The following is a 23,689-nucleotide window of genomic DNA, read 5'->3' as shown; positions in this document are numbered from 1 at the left end:
GTTTGAAAGATTACTCATCATGAAGGATTCCCAAGAGCCTCTGCCTGACCAAATAGGTTAATATTTTCAGAGACCTAAATTATAGGAAATTAGAATGGACACGTTTATTTCAATTCTATTTTATGTGAACATTGTTGCTCAGATACTCTCAAAACTCAAGAAACATTTCATTTGCTGCATTTTATGGAGCTTAAGAACACAGCACAATGAAGAACTACCTGTATCTCACCACAATGTCAATTTATTTTCTGTGCTATCATTGCAGGTGATTATGTAGTCATGACTATATACTTCGACTTAAGTAGAAGAATGGGATACTTCACTATTCAAACATACATTCCCTGTATATTAACTGTTGTTCTTTCCTGGGTGTCCTTTTGGATTAAAAAAGATGCCACACCAGCAAGAACAGCATTAGGTAAGTTGTTAATAATTCTTTTCTGTGCTCTCTTCATGTAGTTTCTACGCTGTCATTTGAAAATGTCAGCTTCTTTTCAAAAAGACCACAAGATATATGCTTTGTACTAGTGCTACCATGTCTTGCAGACCCCGATCTATTTATCAATGAAGCCTTTTGTTTTCTGCCTTTAAAAGGGTAATTAAAAGTAAACTACGCTGGCCCTTTGAAATGACACTACCACATATTTTGCATAATATTCTAGAACTAATAGCTCTCCCCTTGTTCTCACTATGATATTTCAGTGACATTTTTGAAGAAAAAAGCGATTGCACTGCTGGATTCTTTTTCTTCTGAAACTCCCTCCAGGAAATGATGTCCTATGTATACTGAAAAACTGTGGGATATAATAACATTAGTTCATTCAAAGTGTTTTATGTTTGCAGGCTTGAAGTTCAGCCCCATTCTAGGTGTATAGACATTTTTCATAGGTTGTGCAGAAAAAGATTTTTCAGGAGGTCATTTGTGTCAGGACCATGGTGTGCAATTTGGCATTGTGCTTTAGGATACGCTGAGAAACGCTGACCATTTTTCTTATGTCTATATGAAAACCTGCAGGTTTTGCAAGTGTCAAGGGCATAAGGCAGTATGACAACAACCTTATAGGTGTACCTCAGAACTGTAGGAAAAACATTTTGGTCCAGACTGAGGTTGCCAGAGCTGCAAATGACTAATTTATTCAATCAGGGATAATTTATACCAGTCTAGGAAAAAGGAGAGGCTGTGTCATGTTTTACATGCCTATTTTCAAGAGTAGGTGTTACCATTCCCAGCTATTCATTGCTTCCTCCTGCTGGAGCTTCTCGCATCTCTGTTTAACCGACTGTGCCCTCTAAATCATTCCAACGCATAACAACAAATTATTGAAAACTGACTTGCTTGATTTTTTGGACAGAAAACATTTTTTGAACAGGAAACATTTGTAAAAGCAACTGAATCCCCTGGTTTGTGGTGGAGGCACTGCTGCAGGGAAGTGCTAGGACAAAGGCTATAGATGAGCTGAGTTTTCCCTTAGACTGCTTGAAGGCTGCAGGCATGGGGTTTTCAAGGCCTTCTATGAGACAGTGGGCCTTTATTCAAACCACAGGATAGGAAAGGCCATTTGCATGAACCTTCACTCCCCTAGATTTCTGATCAAGTATTTCTCATCCCATTCCACCAAAATAAGTGAGCATTTACCAGAAATGGTTGTTACTTTTTGTGCAAATTCATTTCTGTCTGCTCTCTTCCGAACACCAAAACACAGGTGCTGTACTTGATCTCAGGAGGAAGACAACATGTTCAATGGTGTAGCCTTTATATATTATTTCAAAATGACTTGTCCTGTTTCTGTCCCTCTCCTGCACTAATAATTCTGAGAAGCGACGGTTTTAAGAGTGCTCCAGTTTCCAGCCTACGCCCCCTGACGGATCTGAAGGGTAAAATAAAAAAGAGGTGGTAAACAGATTTTGAAGCCCATTCACTTTGAATGAGATTTTAGCTGTAAAGTTGCTTTAACTCTTCCAGAATTCTGATCTGACTTTCTAAGTCCTTAACTTACACGAAAAGCATATTGTCATCTTTTCAAGGTGTACTAACACCTGGTATGAAAGCCATCCTCCTAAAATGTCTATATTTCAATAGCTTATTAAACTTCTGCTGAATGACAGAAGAATTATATTATCAAAAATACTCTCTAAGAATGAGTCCCTCACTAGCCACATCTTTATTTAAGCAATAAAACTATATGCCAACCATGCCTGCTCTCAATCCTTAGGCATCTTTCTAGGGAGAGATTGTATCAGCTTTAAACCTTAGTGAATGACAAGAGACATCTTTCAAGTCAAGAGCAGCTCAGTGGATGGTAGCAGGATCAACAGTAAGGAAAACCTAAAAGAACCTTTAATGGGACAAGTACAAGCAGACAACACCAGTTGACATTTTACAGATAATTGTGTATTAAAACCCTTTTTGCATGAGGTCAGCTCAAGACTGAAATCTGCGAGATTTGCTACAGGAGTTTGTAAAACTAACAAACGTAGCCATCTTGTGGGTCCAGCTAACATTTTCTGAGAAAGGAATATTCAGTTCTCATTCCTCTTGCGTGAGTGCCAAAGTGCTCTGGCAACATGACAGACCCTAAGAGTTATTCTGTGACCCCTTCTACCTCCAAGGCAGTGTGAAGATAGACTAAAAGCGAGGACAGAGCAGCTGTGTGATTACCTGTTCCTGGCTCTGTTTCCTCTGGTGGCCAGAAAATTGAATACGCCTTTAGCATACTTTTCTGTGGAACAACTTTCTTCTGAAATTGAATAGCTCAGTGGAGAAGAAAAGACTGACCGTGTTCTGTCGTTTTCAACTAGGAGTACAAAGCCCCATGTGTGTGCAGAGCGTCCATTTGACTTATCTTCCATAATGCTTATTTTTTACCAGAAAAGTAAAAGGGAGAAAAGGTGTCTAACAGTTTGCATTACTAATTTTCTGGAGGCAGACTTCATACCCTGTCCCTGAGGGTAGTTCTCCACTCCACACAGCTCAGATTTAAATTAATTAGAATCAAAAGTAGGGTACTGATCATAACAGTGTGGCTCTCCCTGCCTCGCCCCCATTACCAGCACGAAGTTCAGAGAAAAAAATGTATTTTTATATTAAGGTTGTGAATTTGAAGTAAGACCGTGAAACTGAAATATTCCAAGGCTGTATCCAGTGGCTCCGACTGCTAACTCATAAAACTCTGATAGAAAATTGAAATAGAATAAACCTTTCTTATAAATAAAGTCTAGTGACTAGAAAATAGTATGTATGTGGGTCACCTCTTTTTGTACATTATCAGAGACCCGTTACTTCCAAATTGCAAATGGCCTCTTGACTCTTGGGATGCAGTAAGCAAATGTTCCCAGCTTAGTTTAGGTCTGTCTGTATAACAGAAGCTATAAATCTGTCTGAGCAACACACTTCCACATTTTGAGAGTGGCACATGGTAAAATGTGAGTAATACAGCCAAAGGCAAACCACTGAAATTATCCTGCTAATTAGTTGAAATGAATTGCAGACTCAGTGCACGAAAACTGCCCTGAGTACAACTGCATTAATGTGAAGGACTAGCATCAGGGAAACATTTCATTCTCTGAAATTAATGAGTAATTTTCTAAGCTATCGGCAACTACTCAGGGTTACATGAAGGACGGTTTTTACCCCTTTCTGAATAACTCTAAGTAGTAAGTAATCTTTGTGCTGGAAAACTAAATGCAGTCAGGGGTATTTGGCTGAGGGAAAAAAATGGGACCATAATCATTCTTTCAGCAACACTGTCTAAAGGCGTCTAAGTGCTTTTTAAAAACTTGGCATCACAACCCCTTTTTAACATGTTCTTTGAGGGGCTGAAGCCAAGAGTGTTAGTGTGATTCACTCCAGGACACCTGAAGAGTCAGTGGGAAAATGGAAATAGAATTCAGCTGTTGGATGAGAACTGTTGTAATCTCCAGTTATACTCTTCTTCATTCAGAGGGGAAAAAATAGCTCTCTACTGTTTTTACCTGTCTCTGGTAATCAAAATGATCTTCTCCCAATGTTCACAGTCAAGAAGAGCCAGCAAGTGTCTGAAGAAAAGTTATGATCTGAAAAAGAAGACGTTGTTTTTCTTGAGGATGAAGGGAATTAAGTTAAACCAAAGCTTTCGTCTGAGCTCCCCCCTGCTTTTTAAAAAATGGCTATAATGTATAATATGAAGAGGCAGTTACTATACAGCAACTTCAGATGGCAGCTTAAAAAAATGTAGTGGGTATCAAGGCGAGCGATGCTTTGGTATAAAAGAAGTTAGAGATGATGTTTAATAAAAAATGAACATTGCTCTCCTTGTCATTTTGCCTTAAGTTCATTCCCTAGAAAAATAAGGCAAGTGCTCAAAACAGGTGCCAGACCAGAAAGGTGAAGAAATGAAGTTTATAAACATGTGGTAGCTTGGGTAAACCAATACACTTTTTCCTACAGGAAAATAAGAAAAATTGAGCCTCCCTGACCAAATAGCTTCTAATACTCCTGTTACTTCTCTTGACATGCCACTGCACAGTAAGCAGCTTTCAGACAACTGTTATGTTAAATAACTGTTTATGCCATTGATCTAAAGGTTAAAGCGTTCTCATGCATTTTGTATACCTACACTGGTCTACTGGAAATTCCTTTTTGATTTATGAAATAGCCATACTATCTTTGGTATGGAATTTGCTCAGAGAATATAAATGTCACAAAAGTGGTATTTATACACAAGCATGTGCTCCTTCTCACACTCATCTACCAGAAAGTTTTGAAGCCAGGTTACTTCAAAGCTGTTCCTGGCTGATGTTAGAATCCTGTTGAAATAGTTCCAAAGCACTGCAAGTTTCAGTAACAGATTCAAAGCTCGCCTTACAGTACTAATATATCCTAAGTGAGAGACTTAACAATTTCATCTGTCAAAGTTTATTGCATTTGAAATCACTCACCAGACGGAGTTTTCTTAACGTGATAGATAAAATGAACCCAGGGTAAGGAATCTAGATATTCTCTTTGGCAGTGGTGGGTTTTTCATTTTATTCTTATGTTCATATCAGCATATTCTGATTTACAATTGCATAGGAATATAAAACTCTATAATCTTGTACACTTCTTTCTCTTTGCTTTCTGCATGTGTCCTCATAGGACTCATTTTAATATTTCAAAACTTGTGTCAGTGTGTCAGGTATAAAGTTGATACACTAGAGCAAATTTTTATTATTTGAAAAGCTCATTCTTTGTCTAAGGTCTGAGCTGGAATCCAAGTCTAATCCTCAGCTTAAAAGAAGAATGATTCTTTTATAATGGTTGTCATGTTGTGAAAATATTTTATATAAAGAATGGAAGTAAAAATCTGTTTGTTTTACCTTTGAATGTTTCCAACTCTGCAAACAGCACTCATATGTCATGCCCTTGACATAATTTGAAATGTGACACATAATCTGGAAACTGTGATGGTTTGTGATATTCTCAAACTTTCTGTTCCCCAAAAAGTTATATTTTGATAGCACAACATAATTCATTGTCAAAGCAATTGAGGATGGATGCTATTAGTTTCATTTAAAAAAATAATAATAAGATAAAATAAAATAAATTAGTGCCTCCAAAGATCTGAAACATGGTCATACAGGAAGAAAAAATACTTTATAGCTAATAAGGGCCAAATCAAGGCTAGTGAGCCGACAATTGTTGCAACTGGAAATCTTTGCTGTTGACCCATCTGATGAATGTCAGTTTGTGTTTGGAGCTTTTGAAAGGTTCATTAGCTACAGAGCTGTTGTTGAGGGGTCTGGATCATGGCAGCCACCTACATTATGATACAATTGAGAAGAAACAAATATTTTTGTATTATCTTTTCGATGTTGAAGATAGTATTATAAAGTCTAAGAGTATGTCTATAGTGAAGTTCAAAAATGTAATTGCAATTCATACGTTGACTAACATTAGCAGCAGTAGAAAATTAGTGAAAATCACAAAACCTGAGAAAAATCTGCAAAGCACTCAGTCATACTGGGATAACTCTTTTGTACTATTTGTGTTCATGAATGTATAGGGTTAGATGAATCAGCTAGCTTAAAGTTTGAATGAACTGCAGTGGCTGCTCTGGGTTCCAGTTCAAGACAGTGCAAATACTGAGGTGACATGCACTGAATAAGGTTGTTTCCCATGAAAAGAAAATTTCCCACATTTACCACTTTTTACCAGCATTGCTTTGATCTTGATTATTGGGTTGTGGTGATTGTTTTTTTTTTCTTTTGTTTGGTTTTTTTTTTTCCAGAAACATTTTTCTTGTTGTTTTTTTTTTTATTTGCTATTTGTTGTAAAAGAAAATCCAAGCCCACACAATAATCAGCATTTTGGCTCTTCCAGAGACTCTCTTATGATTTGAATGAGGGAGGTTATTCTTGTGAATTGCTGTAGTTTCAAGTGCTAAAAATCAGAGGTGGGCATACTTTAGCAAAGAGAAAGTAGTCAAAAGTAATCCACTGATACTTTTTGCTCTCCACAGTGCCATTTGTGGGAAGTAATTTTACTATAAGGCATAATTTAAATTATCCCCTGCCATTTCAAACACTATGTACCATTGCAAAATACCACTTTAACTATAAAAAGAAAGATTACCTTACAGTTATGTTTTTAGAGCAGGCTCTCTTTTCAGACTTATTTGAGTGAGATCTTTATTTTTCTTTCCAAGTCTTTGAGGAGTTCTAGTTTTTCTTATCTGAAGACTTGTGGTTCATAACAAATGATTGAAAACATCAGTCCAAAGTGGGAATGAGAAGCCATCTGTTGCTGAGGAATTAACACACATGACATAAATTACCTAACAGCCAAATAACTGACACCCCATAGACTTCATTCTAATACTGGTTTTATTGTTTCAGGATATTTCATTCTAAGTAATCCCGATTATATTCATTATTGCTATATCAATCTAAGATGTGATGCTTTGTACAAATTGAAAAAGCTATATGCATTAAGGCTGCATCTGAAGTTAGTATGAGAATCTGTTTTCCTTTACCCAGAAAAAAAAAAAAAAAAAGCAGCAGTGGAGCACTCCCAAGGAAGCAGGAGTGTGAAAATATATTTTCAAAATTCATAATCAGCAACAAAAGGTCTTTTATTTTCTTTTTTCTCTTTTCTTTTTATTTTGAGCACAAGATTTTCCATTAGAAGAGTATTGCGGTGAAAAACACCATTTATGCTTTCTAGGGGTTTTGCTTTCTTTGTTTGTACTAATGGCTCTGGGTTCCATATCTGTTGGACTTTCTTTTACTTTCCTTAAAAAAGTATAAGGAGATGAGGGGCATGAGAACTTCTGTGTTGCAAGGACAAATATGAACATCTGAGGAAAGCTTTGTTTACTAAATACTTCTCACTCTGCAGTTGTTTCTCATTATTTTTATACTACCAGAAAAAAATAATGAATTTCTTCTGAATATTTGTGTATACTTTGGCATTCTGTTGTGCATATTGTTTTCCAAATATTCTCTTAAGCCTGCAGAAACGATATTACATAAAACTAAATCCAGTTTTTCTCTTCAGGAATTACTACAGTGTTGACCATGACAACTTTGAGCACCATTGCGAGAAAGTCATTACCCCGTGTCTCCTATGTCACCGCTATGGATTTGTTTGTGACTGTATGCTTTCTATTTGTATTTGCTGCTCTGATGGAGTATGCAACCCTCAACTACTACTCCAGTTGCAGGAAACCAAACTGTACTAAGAAGAAAAAGTCGGTAAGATAGGAGTGTTTGATTTTCAAGACTGTGGCTCAGAGGGTCAAGAATCATTCAGTAACATCCTGTAATCTCATTACACTTCACTCCTCCTAGCTTTTCCCACTTCATGGTATTATTTACCCTGAAAGCTGGTGGAAAGTAATTACCTGGAGTTCTGTTCTTAACAGAAGGAATCTGCTGACCATGAAGCAGCAGCTCTTCCTGTGTCCTTTTCACTCTCATTATTCTTCTAGTAGTCATAAAGGGCTTCGCTGAAACAGGTATCACAACTTGTTATGCAATCATATGTACATCAGTGTATATTCAAATGCATCTGCTATCTTGTGTCTTAACAGGTCTAGGAATATTTATGAACGTTAAAAATAGGATTTTGTTCTTCATATTGGGAACCAGCACTTATTTTTAGCCCTGTGCTCAAATGTTCCTACATACAAGAACAAAGGAGGGCACTTACAAAGTCTTTGTAAAAAAGTTGCATTTTTGGACAAAAAGACATTTGCAATAATAATAATAAAGCTCTTTACATATAATCATTTAAAACAGCAATACAAAGTCAAATGGGAAAACTATGAAGGAGGAAACTAAAGAAAGAGAAAGGTGAATACTGGGAATAATCAGTCAGGAAGTAGAAATGGATTGAAACAAGCTATAGAAAGTGCTTGAATGAAGAAATAACAGGGGAAAAGGTTAAAATAATGTGGAATTAGAGAAAACATGGAAACCGATAAACTTAATGAAAATGCCATTAAACCTCTAATAGCTATTTGTAAAAATACATTACATGAGAAAGGAAGAAGAGTGTTACCAAAAGAACTTTATGGGACAATGAAAGTGTACTTGCTAATGATCAAACTAAAATTGCTATCCTATAGAGAGATTGAATGAAAGAATCTTTAGTATCCGCAGGATGTATTTCCAGACAAAAGAAGATGAGGGAAAACACGCAACACTGATGGTATATAAGTTAACTCATGAAGAGATCCTTACTTAGCTATTGTTTACTAAATTAAAAAAAAATAAAAAAGGTTGAATAAAGACTTAAAGTGGATGGAAACTGGGTGCCCATTCTCCTGAGATTTCATGCAGTTTCAAAGTGCTCAGAATGTTACATTAAACAATTTGAAGGCTCGGTATGAAGAGTTCTAGGGAGAAATGCATTTAAAGGTTTGTTTTAAGAAATGTTGTTTAGTATTAGATGCATATGAAACAATACTTATATTTTCTTCTGAATAGTTCTTTTCTTATCTTTATTTAAGCTACCTGATGTCAGTTTTGGTCATGTGATGGTAAGTACCCTGTTTAGTTCTGTGACAGCAGTAGCGGCTTGAATGTATGGTTGACATTTATTTGCAATAATTCCTGAGAAAGCTGTAATGCTATGTTATACTTTACCCTGACTTCACTATAAATACTGTTTTTGCTTTTTTGTTAAAAGGTCACTTTGTTTTTGACTGTGGTAGAGGAACATACCTGCCTCTTTCTATAAGGACTTACCAAATGATCTGGGAGAAAGAAGGGTCAAGTGTAAATATTGTGTGCTATTCTTAGCCAAGAATTCTGTTCCTCTGCTTTATGTAATACTGCACTTTTTCATTACATTTTAGTAAAAATTAATATGCACAAGTCCAACAAATATGTATATGGAGTTTTAGTGAATGAGTTTTGTAGAAAATAATTTGTTTGTGTATATCCGTAAAATCTTTAGCAAACTTTCAGATGGATTTTCAAATATTTGGGGTTTAAAGTTTAACATAGTGAGGAGTATACTAGAACCATATATAAAAATAGAATTAATTATATTCTTCAAATTTCCAGACAGCTATTTGATTAAGTACAGCTGCAATAAAATTTAAATTGAGCACCCAATTGAAATCTAAAACTGTCATACATACTATAATAGACATATATGTAACGGATACTGAAGGTCAGTTTAAGTGCTAGATGAATGGTCCGCTTCCAGCTATCTGATGCAAACACAAACAAGGATAGAACTTAAGTACCTCTTCCATTTTTCTTGATTTTTATATTCTGAAGTGTATTGTTTACAATTCCTAGCTCCATGTTACTAGTTTGTTTTTCATAAATTATGTTATAAACTTAATTTTAAATAAGTTTTTAAAAAGGTTTTTTGTTGCATTTTAAGAGTTCATAGCACTGAAAGTCTGCATATTGACAATTAGTGCCTTATAAAAGGAACTGCTTTTATACACTTAGTACTGCTGTCATTCCTTGGAAAGAATTTTCTGAAAGCTTCTGTCAACAAGACACATGGAATGGTTAGTGACAGTTACCTTTTTTTGCAATTGAACAAGAAAAAGGAAATACAATTAAAAAGATACTAGGGTTGGTAGTCGATCTCATCTGCTTGGAAGTTCACCAGCAGATTTTTAAGTTTTTTACCCATTCTTCCTAATGTTAAGACATGAGAAATGTCCTGACATTTCCTAGCATTGAAGCGGGTCTTACTCTAAGTGTCACAAACCTGCATGTTGAAATTGTTGCAGAAGCTGAACAACCTAAGTCAATTACTCCCAGGATACTTGAGTTTTTGCCAACCTTGAAGTGATACCACTTAAAAGGTTAAATTTCAGTAATCTTAGTCAATCAATGTTCAGGTAGTCCCATCCCTCATTTTTTTCCTCCTGGAGAACATACATCTACTATATCTGAAATAATTTTATTAACCTTTTTTTATTACTGCATCTGAAATGTTTTGCCCAAGGCACCTGAGAAGTACCTTACCTTGGCAGATCTCTCACGTGGTACCGAGATGGTGTCTATTGTACGAGTACTGCTCTCCTCCCAGCCCGAGCTCAGAAGCCTGGAGAAAAAAGCTCGTGAAATTCAACAAGTACAAACTCCTGGGGAAAAACAACTCCAGGCACCAGTACACTATGGGGTCCACTCAGTTAGAAAGTAGCTTTGCAGAAAAGGACCTTGGAGTCCTGGTAGACACCAAGTAGAACATAGAATCATAGAATCATTTAAGTTGGAAAAAATCCTTAAGATTATCAGGTCCAACCTAACACCATGAAGTCCAACACTGAACTATATCCCAAAGTGCCACATACACACGTCTCTTAAACATAGTGGACAGAGGTACCACCACTTCCCTTGGCAGCCAATTCCAATGTCTGACCATCCTTTCTGTGAATATATTCTTTTTCCTGATATCCAACTGAAACCTCGTCTATGTAACTGAGGCCATTGCTTTATGTTTTGTCACCTGAGAAAAGAGACTAACACCACCTCACTACAACCTCAGCTGAGGTACATGTTGACTGATGCAGTTCCCCCTCAGCCTCCTCTTTACCAGACTTAACAACCCTAGTTTCCTCAGCCACTCCTCATGTGTTTGTTTTTTTATACAGTCTCTTTAGCAGCTTTTCTGCTTTCCTCTGTATGTGTTTGAGCAGCTCAGTATCTTTCTGATAATGGGGAATTCAAAGCTAAATACAATATCAGGGTCCAGTCTCACCAGTGTTGAGTACAGAGGGACATCCTACTGACCAGACTATTTGTGAATGCTGTTGGCCTTCTTGGCCACCTGGCACACTGCTGGCTTGTGTTCAGCCAGCTATCAAACAGTGTTTTAAAATTATGTATTGAAATCATAGCTATTTGTTGCAAACTGTATCTGTTTTTATAAATCATGGTAAGATTAAGAGGTAGTGAATGCAGCTTATTTAACTTAGCGCTCCACAACCTTTCTGGAAATTCATCTGATAAGGCATCCTTTGATAGAAAGAAAGATGGTCCCTGAATCTAGAATTCCTATGGTATTGACATCTTACTCCCAACTCATCTTTCATGTCAAATGTGATTTTTCATATGATTATTAATTGTGCATCATCCATAAGAGTTTATCACATTGTTTGTTTCTTTTTCTCTCCTCAGAATTATTCTGTACTTGATATGAGACCACCAACTACAGTCATTACATTGAACAATGCCATGTATTGGCAAGAATTTGAAGAGGCATGTGTCTATGAATGTCTGGATGGGAAAGACTGCCAGAGTTTTTTCTGTTGTTATGAAGAATGTAAATCAGGCTCATGGAGGAGAGGACGGATTCACATAGACATCTTAGAATTGGACTCTTACTCTAGGGTCTTCTTTCCTACATCCTTCCTGCTCTTTAACCTGGTCTACTGGGTTGGATACCTCTATCTTTAAAAGTTGCCTGTAGTGGTGAAGAGTGCTGTGTTTTCACACGGAGGAGAGATGGTGAAAGTGCAGCAAAAGTGAAGGACACGGTCAGTTTCATCTCAATTTATAAAGGCCACATTAACCTTCACCGTCACAGAGTGTGATGAAGAATTTTAATTGCCTAAAAAAGAAAAAACATGGAAGAATTATCTCCTTAATGCTATTCATTTTAAGGGAAAGATTCTTAAAAATTCAGCTGAATTTGTAGTGTAAGCGATGTTTATGAATAATTATTGTATATTAGAATTCTTACTATTCTCCCTTGACATAGAAGCTATACACAATTCAGTCAAAGGTTAAGTATGTCATTTTTGTTCCTCATTCCCATAGTTTCTTCAAAATGCTGCCATATCCCTGAGGCTCAGAGCAACACACACTGGCACTAGCAAATAAGCTAAAGCCAATGAAACTACACATTTGTATTTAAACTTACTTGAGCTATGTCCCATAGGTTCTGGGAAATATTTTCTTGATGATCTCCTTGCTATAGAGAAACCATCAAAAGACAGTAATATGCGTCTCTGGTGAGATCAGAATAGAGAAGTTACGTTCTGTTAAGGTCTGGGAATCATGGAATTAGCTGCTTACCTACATGTATTTGTTTTAATTTGAGGTGAAAATAGCGCTAATATTTTGATATAAATAAACAACTTGCCTATCTCTGAGGCAGTTGTAGGCATAACTTCTACAGTTTTTCAAGATTTTAACTGTCTTTTTTATGACTGGTTAAACACAGGATGGTCATTGATTTCTAAAGCACTTCTTCTTGAAGCAGGACAATATCCTTCTTGTTTGTGTCACTGTAGCAGATCACAGTTGATAGGCCATGAGTAAAAATCACTATAATAGCACTAGTAATACGTGACTTTCTTCAGATTGAAGTATACTAAAAAGTGCCCTCATTTGTATACATTCTTATTTTTTCTCTCAATGTTATTTTATAAAATTAAAAAAAAAAAAAAAATTGCCAAAGGACATTTTTATTTCTTACGTAAAGTTAAATATTGCAGACCTTATCTACGTTCCCTGGATCTGACCTGACAATTGAATACTTTTTTGAAAACTCAACTGTCACCCTTGGATTAAAGGTGGAGTAGTTGCCACATGTAGCAAAGGTTGAAAGGATTTTTCCTGAACTACCAACTGTGTTTTAGTCTAGAAACTTATTTTGTATTTTTCAAACTTTTGACCATTAAATTCTTACAATGCACATTTTTTAGAGAAATTTTGGTTTTCATTGTCAAACTGAATTGCTTCTTCTGCAGACTGTCTCAATTATTGTTTTTAAGCAAAGAAAGCATTCAAAAATCAGTAAAAAGGACTTTCGATGGCAAATAGTTACAAAGTGGTAATGATAAAACAGACCTAAAAACTAAATTGTTCTTTTTTCTCTTCTGAAAGACTTGATAATTTTTTTTCTCACCTCAAAAGAAAAAAAAAACGAAAAGAAAAGAAAAAAAAGAAGAGAAAAGAAAAGAAAAAAAAGAGAAGCAGATTTGATTGAAAAGCAGTTCCTTTTCTCCTCTAAAGGAAAACAGAAATGCTGTCATGTTCTTTGGAACATCACTGCCTGTCAATGCTGTTTCCCTGTGTTTCCAGTGAATTTTAGTGTAGAAAAATTACTAATAAGAAAGATAAATGCAGTTTATCTTCTGTTTTTCACTTGTCCAAAATATCAGAAACTAGAGATGGGTTTAGATGGGGGAAGGGAACCACTTCTCCAAAGACTGAAAGCAAAAGAAGCAAAGAGAAGAAATATTTGTGGGCAGTATCAAAACCTTAGTCTTTACAAAACCTCTGATGACCTGATTTCAAAATACATCTTGAATCTTTTGGTAACTGTCAGTAGCAAATTACCCTGTAAACCTATTATCCTGTAATCCTCTGTGTCCTGCATTGTAAGCGTGGCTTTCATTGAAGGAGAGTTACATATTCAGTAGTGCTAGGAGGAAATTAAACTGAACTTGAATATCCTGATCTTTAATTACAATGTAATCAATGACAGCCACCTATGGCTGTATTTTACAAGAATACCAGGAGTACCTCAAGCCTAAATAAGAATTTGGAAACAGTTATCCTTTGGGGGCCAGATCCTGCAAAACCTCTCCACAGTTGTTTAATTTTGGTGGGAGTGTTTAGACAGATGAGATGTGTGAACGTAGGTTCCACCATTAAGTCTTGGATAGGTAAAGTGAGGTTTATTTAGCAGTTGTATATCTGAGTGACTGTCGCAGGAGTAAGTGTAGAAGTGATCTCATTTTCGTCTGTACTTCAGCTCATAGCTATCTACTCCAGCTAAAAGCACACTGTCCTGTCAAAGCCTTACTTGAAGGACTAAGGCTTAGTCCATTTCTATTGCCTCTGCCTTCTGACCGCTTTCATAAGCAGAACTTGGAAGCTTATCACTCCACTCTTTTCCGTACTCCAACCCAAGAATCTGCAGCCACTTTTGGTTTCCACTGCTACACTGGCATCAAAGGACATCTTCTGCTTTGCAATATATTTTCCTCTGCAGTTACATTAAATATATATATATATATATTGGTAGACATAAGCTGACAGGTTCCAGAATACATATATCTGCTTACTCCTTCTTGCTTGATTAACTCTCTCTGCTTCACTGCTTTGTGCTTTGGCAGCCACTGAGAAAAGATAAGTTTTCTAGGTCCTGCATCATTCAAAATACAATTATTCTAGACATCTAGATAATGTAGTCTGCATACATCTGTGTGCCATGCCCTTCTGTAATAGTAAGGAATACCCTCATTAACCTCCAGATATTCTTTTGCTTCCTTTGCAAATTGAAAAAGATTAACACTTTTGTGCACTGTCTCATGGGAAATGTACAAAACACCTTTTAGCCTTTTAGAATGTTTTCTTATCAGGTGATTTCATATTCAAGACTTGCATTTGTTCAGATGCTTCTTTTTTGTTATTTAGTTCTTTCTACTCTTCCATGCTGGGGAAGGGAACTTGTTTGGATAGTGTGTAAAACCACACTACATTCTTCCCTTTTTGAAGTTACAGAAAAGATTGTGAGGGTTTTTTAATCTTGTCTCATTGTGTGAAAACCAACTTTTCCCAGGAAGATGAGTAGAAGTAAAATCAAGCCTCTTATTTCTCTCTCTTCAATCAAAAGTTGATGGACATTCATTTCCTGCATTAAAAGCTGCATTTTCAAGGTAATTGAGAGTGTATAAAATTAGTGTTCTGCTTAACTTGCTTTTATCAGTTCTTCTGGCCAGTATGTCTACCATGCTGAAATCACCTTCTTTTACAGACATTCTGACAAGAATAGGCATATAACGACTTCCAGCCAGTTTATGCTGTGTCTGTGTCCAGCGGTACTGTGGAACTGAAGTACTGTGTACAATTTTAGTGTAACTTTCTAATCAAGAACTACAGCTGTAGATTAAAACTCATTAAGCACTTTATCAACCTTTTGTTCTCTTTCAGATGCTACTTCCCTCCATCATCAACACTCAGTTGTATGTTGGGTCAATAAAAATGATTAAAACCACAGCTGGAAAAATCCAAAAGTCCAGGAATGTTCACAGAGACAGTGACAAATAGCAAAGCAAAAACAGGAGGAAGAGATCATTTTTCATTGCTGTGCAATTATCTATCCCACTCCTCTTATTTAGTTCTTTACACCACCTGCCACCAACTAATTCCAAATCATCCACCTTGTGGACTGTATATTCATCAGCTAGAACAGTAGTGACACAATTAGCCTTTAGCTGATTATATTTACGGTAGTGGAAGCATCTTACCATGCACCTCAGATAACTATCCCAAACACTTCTACAGCTCTAAGCCTAAAGCCTCATGTTGCTGCAAGACTTTATCACATTTTGCCTTTCCCAATCCCTTCATGGTCTAGGGAAGGATGTTTACCAACTTTTTACACCCAATTTCACCCATTCTTCAAATGCAAGATGGCACTGGAAAGATTGTAGTTGTTGTACTGCTGACTGGGAGAAATTAAGATTGTAAATGTTTTAATACCAATTTTTTCAGCTTCACAGTCTGGACAGTTGCTGTTACCTTCTAACCTGTAAAACAAAGCACTCACTGCAACTCATGGAGGCTGTCCATAATTCACAGTGCTTTTCCCACTGGCTACTCTTTCTGGATCTCCCTACAGAACAAAGAAAAGGCAAGCTGTGTCTGATGATCTTAGCTGCTTACTCAAGTGCTTTTTTCAAGGTACATTTTTCTCCTTGCTTACAGTGAAATCTCTGTGCCTGTCACATCAGTGCCTTTAGCATTTCTCAGTTTTGAAGTATATACTATTCCTGGCCTGTGAAACAGAAAAAGAGCTAATGACCTTACTGGAGCTCTGCCTGAGCACCATTAAGTGGTGTGACCATTGTTCTAGATGCCATCAACTTACATACTGAGCATTTGGCTGATATATTTTATATTTCTTAAGCAATCTGTAGGTTTCTTAAGTCCTAAGTTGCAAGAAAACTGCAATGGGATTCCGTAGTTTAACAGAATCCTTCATTCTTCACTCAACAGCTTCAATCCACCTGAGATGTTCTAAGTATAAGCTCAGGGTTGATGTTCAGCTCATCTAGGTCACTTGCTAGATGACTATCTAAAACAGGAAAAAAAACAAAGCATCCCCTGGAGAGGTATTTCCTGACTAATGGTGAGGGTGGTGTTGTTTGTTTGTTTTTCCTCTCTTTCTCTTTTTTTCTCTTTTCTTCTTTCATTGTTTCTTTTCTTTATTGGTTTGTTTTCAATCCTTCCTTCCTCCCTCCTTCTTCTTCTCTCCCCTTCTTCATCATCAACAAGCTCAAAATTGTCTAAATTCCTTTGCTATTGAGTCCAGAAGCTGCAAACTATTGTTTCAGGCATCTCCACACTTTGCTTTTGGGTATCCTTATGTACCAATAATGGAGGCCATGGAAGATGTGCAGAGAACCAGCTGCCTAAGACACAAAACTTTCTCCAGCTAATGCTGTGCAAATGTAGTGATATTTGTCAACAGATATGAGAGGACTCAGCATGATTCTTGTGCTAACCTTCTCTTTGTAGAATTCATTGCTTGTTTTCTGCCCATTAATGAAATAATTATTATGCATTTCTAGATTTAATGCTACTGAAGAAAAACAATCATCAAACTGATGTGTTTTTAAGGAGCTATAGCCATGGTCTATGACATTGGTTGGATGGTCCCTCGCCTTTATTAGGACAGAACATATACTTGGTGATACTAACCTACTCCAGCTCTCCAGTTAACATCTGATTGCTAGTTCAATTACCACTTCCCAGAAGACCAAGATTGTGCTGATTTAAATTTTATTCTGATAAATTTAGTAAATATCAAGGACAACACTGTAAAAATATGACTAATGCCAACACTTTCTCATCCTCTTTTATTTTCTTTTAATGTCTAACTCTTATTTTTCTTCACTGCTAGTAGTGAGTGCCGCTAGCAGCATTCACATCTAATTACTCAGAGCAGGGCACAAAGAACAGAGTGTTCTCGTAAGGCATTGATTATCAACTTCTATAAAATATTTACTGTGGATTTCCAGAAGATATTTGAGGAGGAGCCAGCAGATTGAAACATTGATTCATGCATAGCGGTCGGCCTATGATGCTCCTTCACTAATGACTTAACACATTGCCGTGGTGGCTCACCACAAAAGAAAACACAAAGGAACACAAGAGAAAACAATGTCAGAAGAGCCTTTGTCATTTGTTTTCATATAGGGTCTGCTGAAAGCAATGGGAAATAGAGATGCAGATTCACCAACAGAATCTATCACATCACAGCAGAAATATTCTGTATCTACTTCTGTAGGGGGGGTTGAAAATTTTACTTCCATATGAAAAAGCATGGTGCCATCAGTCTTATGGCATATTTATATATCTATAAGAATTTCAGCCTATTTGTCTTTTTCAGGGGTTCCAGTACATAAGACAAAAATAAAGGCCTTCCTTCAAGACTCAGTGACCTTAATACTTTTGCCTTTTCTCTTGGGATTCATGGTTTTTTTTTTTTCTGGAAAACAGAGATTCTACTTGTTGACAATTGTTTTAGATGCTAAAAATAAAGCAATGTTTTTTATCTAAAACAAAATGATGCTTTAACAGAAAAAAAAAAAAAGTCTCCACTTGAACTACATTTCTTTGTCAAATTTAACAGTGAATTTTTGTACCGTGTACCTGTTGTGGCGTACTGAAAGAAACATGCTTCTTCGTAATACTGTCTAGGACTAAGACCTAAGTAAGGGATAAACATTGTTCTAATCAATCCAATTTACCTAGCAGCTGTTCCTTTAAATGGCTTTGGATTGTGACTGACTTGCAGCAAGCACTTGGCTAATGTTTGTTCACATTCCTCAAGAGAGATATCCAATTCCTGTGATCATGCATTCCTTTCTACAAACTTTACTTTCTTTTTCTTTTTTTTTTTTTGTTGTTGTGAGTCCTCAATTTGGTGTCTGAATGCATCTGGAGTCCTCAAGGGTTTTCCCAGAATATATGTGAAATTAGACAATAACATTCATCCAACTCTGTGCTTCAGAGTTGGACACATGAGAATACTCTACTTTCTGTCAAGGCAAATATTCTGATCTTCTAATCATTTGCTGCTTATGAAGGACAAAGTAAGACAGCAGAAGAGCTGTGCTTATGTTTATTCATATGCCTGGAACAGTGTTTCTCAAGGACTGAGTCAGGCAAACCAGGCAGTGACACAGTCAGTTATTTCCCAGATATTCTTTTATCCAAGTAATGAAAGCACTGGCCAGATGAGCCACAACAGCCTCCTTGGTGTCATCAAAACACTCAACTTTACTTGGAAGCCTAAGCAAGCCTGCAGATCCTCTTATAGGGGAACTCATGTACCCCCCTAAGTAATTTCAATGGATTCTTCACGGCACTTAATATTCTATTAATGCTGCTTTACCTTCTTGCAGCTTGTGGTACTGCTTGGGAGGGATGAAGCTGTACTAACACAGTAAAAAGGATAAAATACCCACAGTGAGGCTGGTCACTGCTTGTTACTGATAATATAAAAGAGAATGCTTCTAGGTCTGTCTGTGTCAAAAACTTCCTCATCAGTCAAGCCACTTGACCAGAGGGCTTTAAGTTAAAATATTCTTTAAAGCAAACAAGAGGAGCTTTGAATCATGTTCTGGATGGGTTGATAACACATTGATTGATGTAAAAGCTTAGGGAGAGCAGATTTTTATCATACATACTTAAAATGAGAGGCCAAAATTTCTAAATTTTAAATGGATAAAAAGTCTTATACTGACAACATATATGAAAAGTATTGCTGACAAAGGAATGTGGAAGAGCATGCTAGAGAGATCCTTCTGTTCCATATGGACAGGCCATATGGGATCTTTAAAATCTGAGCTCCTATGAAATTTGTGGAAAGCTGATAAAATAATTGTGTGCAGTAGAGTTGCATAGGCACACCAGGGAAGTAGGACACTGTCAGAGTGCTCCAAAGGGAACAAAATTTCACAATAACGCTCTACAAAGCAACACTCCTCTGAACAAGAGTGGAAATTTTGTGCAGAGGGATTGCAGTATCGGTCCCCCATACTCTCTTCTGTAGTTTTTAAAGAGTCCTGTGATTCTATTGTTATTCATGCTTATGTGAAGCCAGTGTGGTTGTCACAAGTAGGAACACAAGACTGGAAGGAACGAGTCCAGTCTGCTGCTATCACAAGTAATCACCAACCACTTCATTCAATCCAACTTTGAAATCTCAATTACTCTTCAAAACATTTATTCCAACTTGACTACATATGGATATTTTTTATTTTCAGGTGAGTTCAATTTTACGAATCACATAAACTCTGCCAACTATGTGCCAAATTGAACTTTCTTACAGAACAAAAATAAAATTTTAGATTTCTAATCTTCCTTCCTAAGTTTTTCTTAGGGGTGTGTGATTTCTTTGCTAGCAGTGCAGCTTGTGATGTCATAGTGAAATGAAAGTACGATTCTGTGCCCAATGTGCCTTGAATAATACAGGTAGCACTAGTACCGGTTCGTCATTCTAAGTTAGATAGCCATCCTAGTGATCCCTCAGACTGACTTAACCAGAAAAGTCAAACACCTGTGTGCTTCATCCCAAGTTCTCAATGACTTTGCCCTATCACATCCATTCCACTTTTCTTTGTGTTAAAGAGTAGGGCTGTGCATCTAGAATACTATTTATATTCGTATTTTGATCCCAATATTTGTATTTCTGGATACAAATAAATACACATTGTCAGAAAATGCAAGTACTGTGTGCATATATTGGTGATTGTCTTTTCTTATGAGAGTTGAGAATTTAAAGCAATAGAAACAGACATTTGAAAGTCTTTGTAATTGTAGACACACAGAGTAATTGTAGACAACTTCTTATGGGGTTTTACTGAAATGAATATCAGAAGATTGTTTAAAAACATTATCTACAATCAGTATGAGTAGCCAGTAAACTAAAAGATTTGAAACCAAGTTCTACTCATGGGGATCATGTAAAGTGGGAAGAATATACTTTAAAATTTGAAAAGAAAATCAGAAATAAGCTGTGTCTGTAATACAAACTGCTCAAATAGAAATACTTCATGATTTAAAAGCTGTGAGTAAACTTGTTTTCAAAACTTTCCCATCCAACTTTTTCATTAAATGGAAAGCTAGTTCTATGGATTTGCTTACACAATTAAATTTACTGACAAAATTACACTCTGTGTTTTTACAAAAGTAATTTCTTTGCCAGTCACTTATTTTTTAACATGAATGTGCCCTTGGTTTATCCTCTTGGAATGCAAGTAAATTCCTGCCTCTGTAAATTCTTTGCAACAGAAGTGCCGGTTCTCAACCAGCTCAGACTGTGAAATTCTTACTCCTTTTCAGGACTGCAGTCCACAGTAAAACTGAAGTTGACAGCTGAGCCACAGATAAAGCAGAAACTACACGGATTTCTCTGGAAGTGCACCAGGGATTTTCTTGTCAGAGCTTTTTATATTTTATTTATGATCCTAACACAAAGACAGTTTATTCTACAAGACATTTTATTTCACAAAGTATGTACTTAATTCTTCCATCATCTTTCACTAAACTTTCAGTAAGATATCTCTCTTTTCCCCTTAGTAACTCCACTGTTTTCAGATATTAGTTTGCTATGCAATTCATGTTTTGTGTTTTGTTATGACTAGTTACTAGAACTGATTTACCTACTCAGAAACAAACACAGATTCTGTGCTTCTCTAATGATGGCCAGTGCTTATTCTAGCAGTCATGCAGTAGCCAACTACATATGGTTATGGCCAAATTCCCAGAATTAACAGGTAGGTGTAATTGTTATCATGATTACATGCCTTCTACACATTAGCCCTTAAAGCATACTGTGGTAGGAGTCTGACCATAATGCCAGCTGTTGCCCTTAGCAGAGCATTACCTGAACCACCACCTGCATTCTTGCAGTCAAACAGGGAGCCTTACAAAACGTAAGTTGAGCACGTCAGCCCTTCTAAAGATTTAAGGTTCTCATCATGCCAAATTCAGAAGGATCTGATACATCTTCCAATTTAATAACATTTCCTGCCCAGTAGGCTCGAGTGTGCAATAAACTAGTATGATGAATCATGCCAATAAGTTCTGCCTTTTTATATTACCCTCTGTCTCACCACCACAAATCTAGTTAAGACCTGAATTACTGCTTGGCACTTTCAGTTAAAGTAAACCCAGTCTGTGAAATGGAAAATGAGCAAAACTGAATATCAGAGAGCTATCCAGAAAGTCAGAAACAAACAGAATAGATATTTTCCTCCTGACTGGCATTTAGAAGACCATTGTCAGTTAATACCTATAGTCAAATAACTTAGATTTTTAAAGTTGGATTATAAATGGAAGGCATTAGCAATGCAAAATAAGTGGCACATGCTAAAGTTTCACGTAGCAGCAACTTGTGCCAGTGAAGTCTTTTATTAATTTGCATGTTTGCTTATTTCTATTACAGTTTATTATATGTTCCTTTAAACTGCAAGAAGAAGTTTTTCACGTAGGGGCCGGTAGGCCATCTTCTAGCACTGTATAACCAATGATCATCATAGATAAACATTTTCACATACTCATGGAGAGATTCTATGTCAGCTTTAGTTTCTACATTATGTGAAATAATAACCTGGAACAGGTTTTCCAAGGAAGTTGTGGATGCCCCATCTCTGGATGCATTCAAGGCCAAGCTGGATGTGGCTCTGGGAAGCCTGGTCTGGTGGTTGGTGACCCTGCACATAGCAGGGGGGTTGAAACTAGATGATTATTGTGGTCCTTTTCAACCCAGGCCATTCTGTGATTCTATGATTCTATGAAATTGGATTATTTTTATAGAGCAAGTCTTAGTGTAACAGCATCACAAATCATAGTAGAGGTGGGAAGGTACCCATTACTAAGGTGCAGTCTTGTGTCTTGTAATTGTCAGCCAGAGGTCCTCCAATGCCACGAAAACAAGAAGGCCAATCAAGAAAAAGGCAAACTCTCCTTCATAGAAAAATAATGAAATCCTTGCTATCCTGTGCAATTTTCTGCCTCTAGAATCGATTTTATTTCCCTCCACACCTCAGTATCCCTGCTAAGTTTAATAGGGCAAAGCACTGCTGATGAGTGTCTTTACAGCAGTGAGGGTAGCTCAGCCTGTGCCAGCCCAGGCATCACAGTCCTGAGTTTATAATGGTCAGGGAAAACAGTGCTGAATCCTAAACTGTTATGGTTACCTGAAATTTAAGGAGTAGACCTTACACACGAATGGAAGATGTGACATCACATCCATAAGGCATCTTCAATTCCAGCCACCATTAATATATTAATAAAAGGTTACATTTCATCAGAAAAGTTTAGATCTTGTACATCTGAGTGTTGATCAGAGCAGTACAGAACCATTTCTACTTTCAGTAGAAACTGAATTGACAAAGTTCATATTCAGACCAAACTTTAGTTCTCCAAAGCCTTGAGATATCCTGTTTTCATATATTTTTGACTGTGAAATACTACTGATTTAAAGTTACTCATGCATTTTCATGACACTTGACAAATGTCAGGTCCAGTGTTTTGACTAATAGAATTCTTCATTCTAAACAATGACAGCTATAGAAATCAAAAACAAAACTCCCATTGACTCACCCACTTTCTAGTATTCGTGCTAGTTGAAATATTAATGAAAGCTGTAATACTTCTTATGTGACTTTTCACAGCATTTGATTCAGAATTTTCCCAAATTTCATAGCATTCATAACACATGTGCTGTCATCATTACAAATTGACATTGCAGTTAACAATATATCTCAGTATACTTGTCATCTTTGAAATCCACTGATTTCAATGGCCCATCCCTGGGCCTTAATCTGAAGTTCATGGAGTTCATTAAGGGCAGGGGTAATATTCTGTACCAGAGATGATAAAGTCTATGCATCAATACCGGTTTGTAACCAGCAAGCTGAGCAGTATGAAAAACTGGTGAAGTTTACTGCAATTGGAAGGCCGAGTATAAATTAACACTGTGCTCTCAACACAGCTCATGCAGCTCTAAAATGGGCTATGCTATGACTGCGTCCAGCAGATCAAATGAATCTGTCATTGCCCTGTATGCAGCACTGCTGAGGCCATGCATGAAATAATGTACTGAGTTCCAGCGTGTCATTCTCCATCACATACTGAGGGTTACTGAGAAAATAGAGGGACCTGTTAGGTAACTGCTAAAACTGTCAGAGACTCAGGACAGGTGAATGGTAAGAAGTTGAGGAAA

General features: G+C 36.7%; 1 protein-coding gene across 4 annotated transcripts in view; it reads left to right on the top strand.

Moving 5' to 3' along the window:
- GABRG3 (gamma-aminobutyric acid type A receptor subunit gamma3) overlaps positions 1-20,186 on the top strand; it is a 309,089-nt gene extending 288,903 nt beyond the window's left edge. For all 4 annotated transcript variants that reach the window (XM_046903907.1, XM_040653764.2, XM_046903913.1 and 1 more), the window contains 4 exons: positions 266-418; positions 7,514-7,710; positions 8,970-8,999; positions 11,611-20,186. In XM_046903907.1, the coding sequence (XP_046759863.1) occupies positions 266-418; positions 7,514-7,710; positions 8,970-8,999; positions 11,611-11,889 (659 nt within the window). In that variant the 3' untranslated portion in view covers positions 11,890-20,186. The remainder of the gene's footprint in view (positions 1-265; positions 419-7,513; positions 7,711-8,969; positions 9,000-11,610) is intronic.
- The last annotated feature ends 3,503 nt before the right edge of the window (positions 20,187-23,689 follow it).

Source organism: Gallus gallus, chromosome 1, assembly GCF_016699485.2.
Source record: "Gallus gallus isolate bGalGal1 chromosome 1, bGalGal1.mat.broiler.GRCg7b, whole genome shotgun sequence".
Lineage (NCBI taxonomy): Eukaryota > Metazoa > Chordata > Aves > Galliformes > Phasianidae > Gallus > Gallus gallus.
This window is presented reverse-complemented; position numbering and strand designations above follow the sequence as displayed.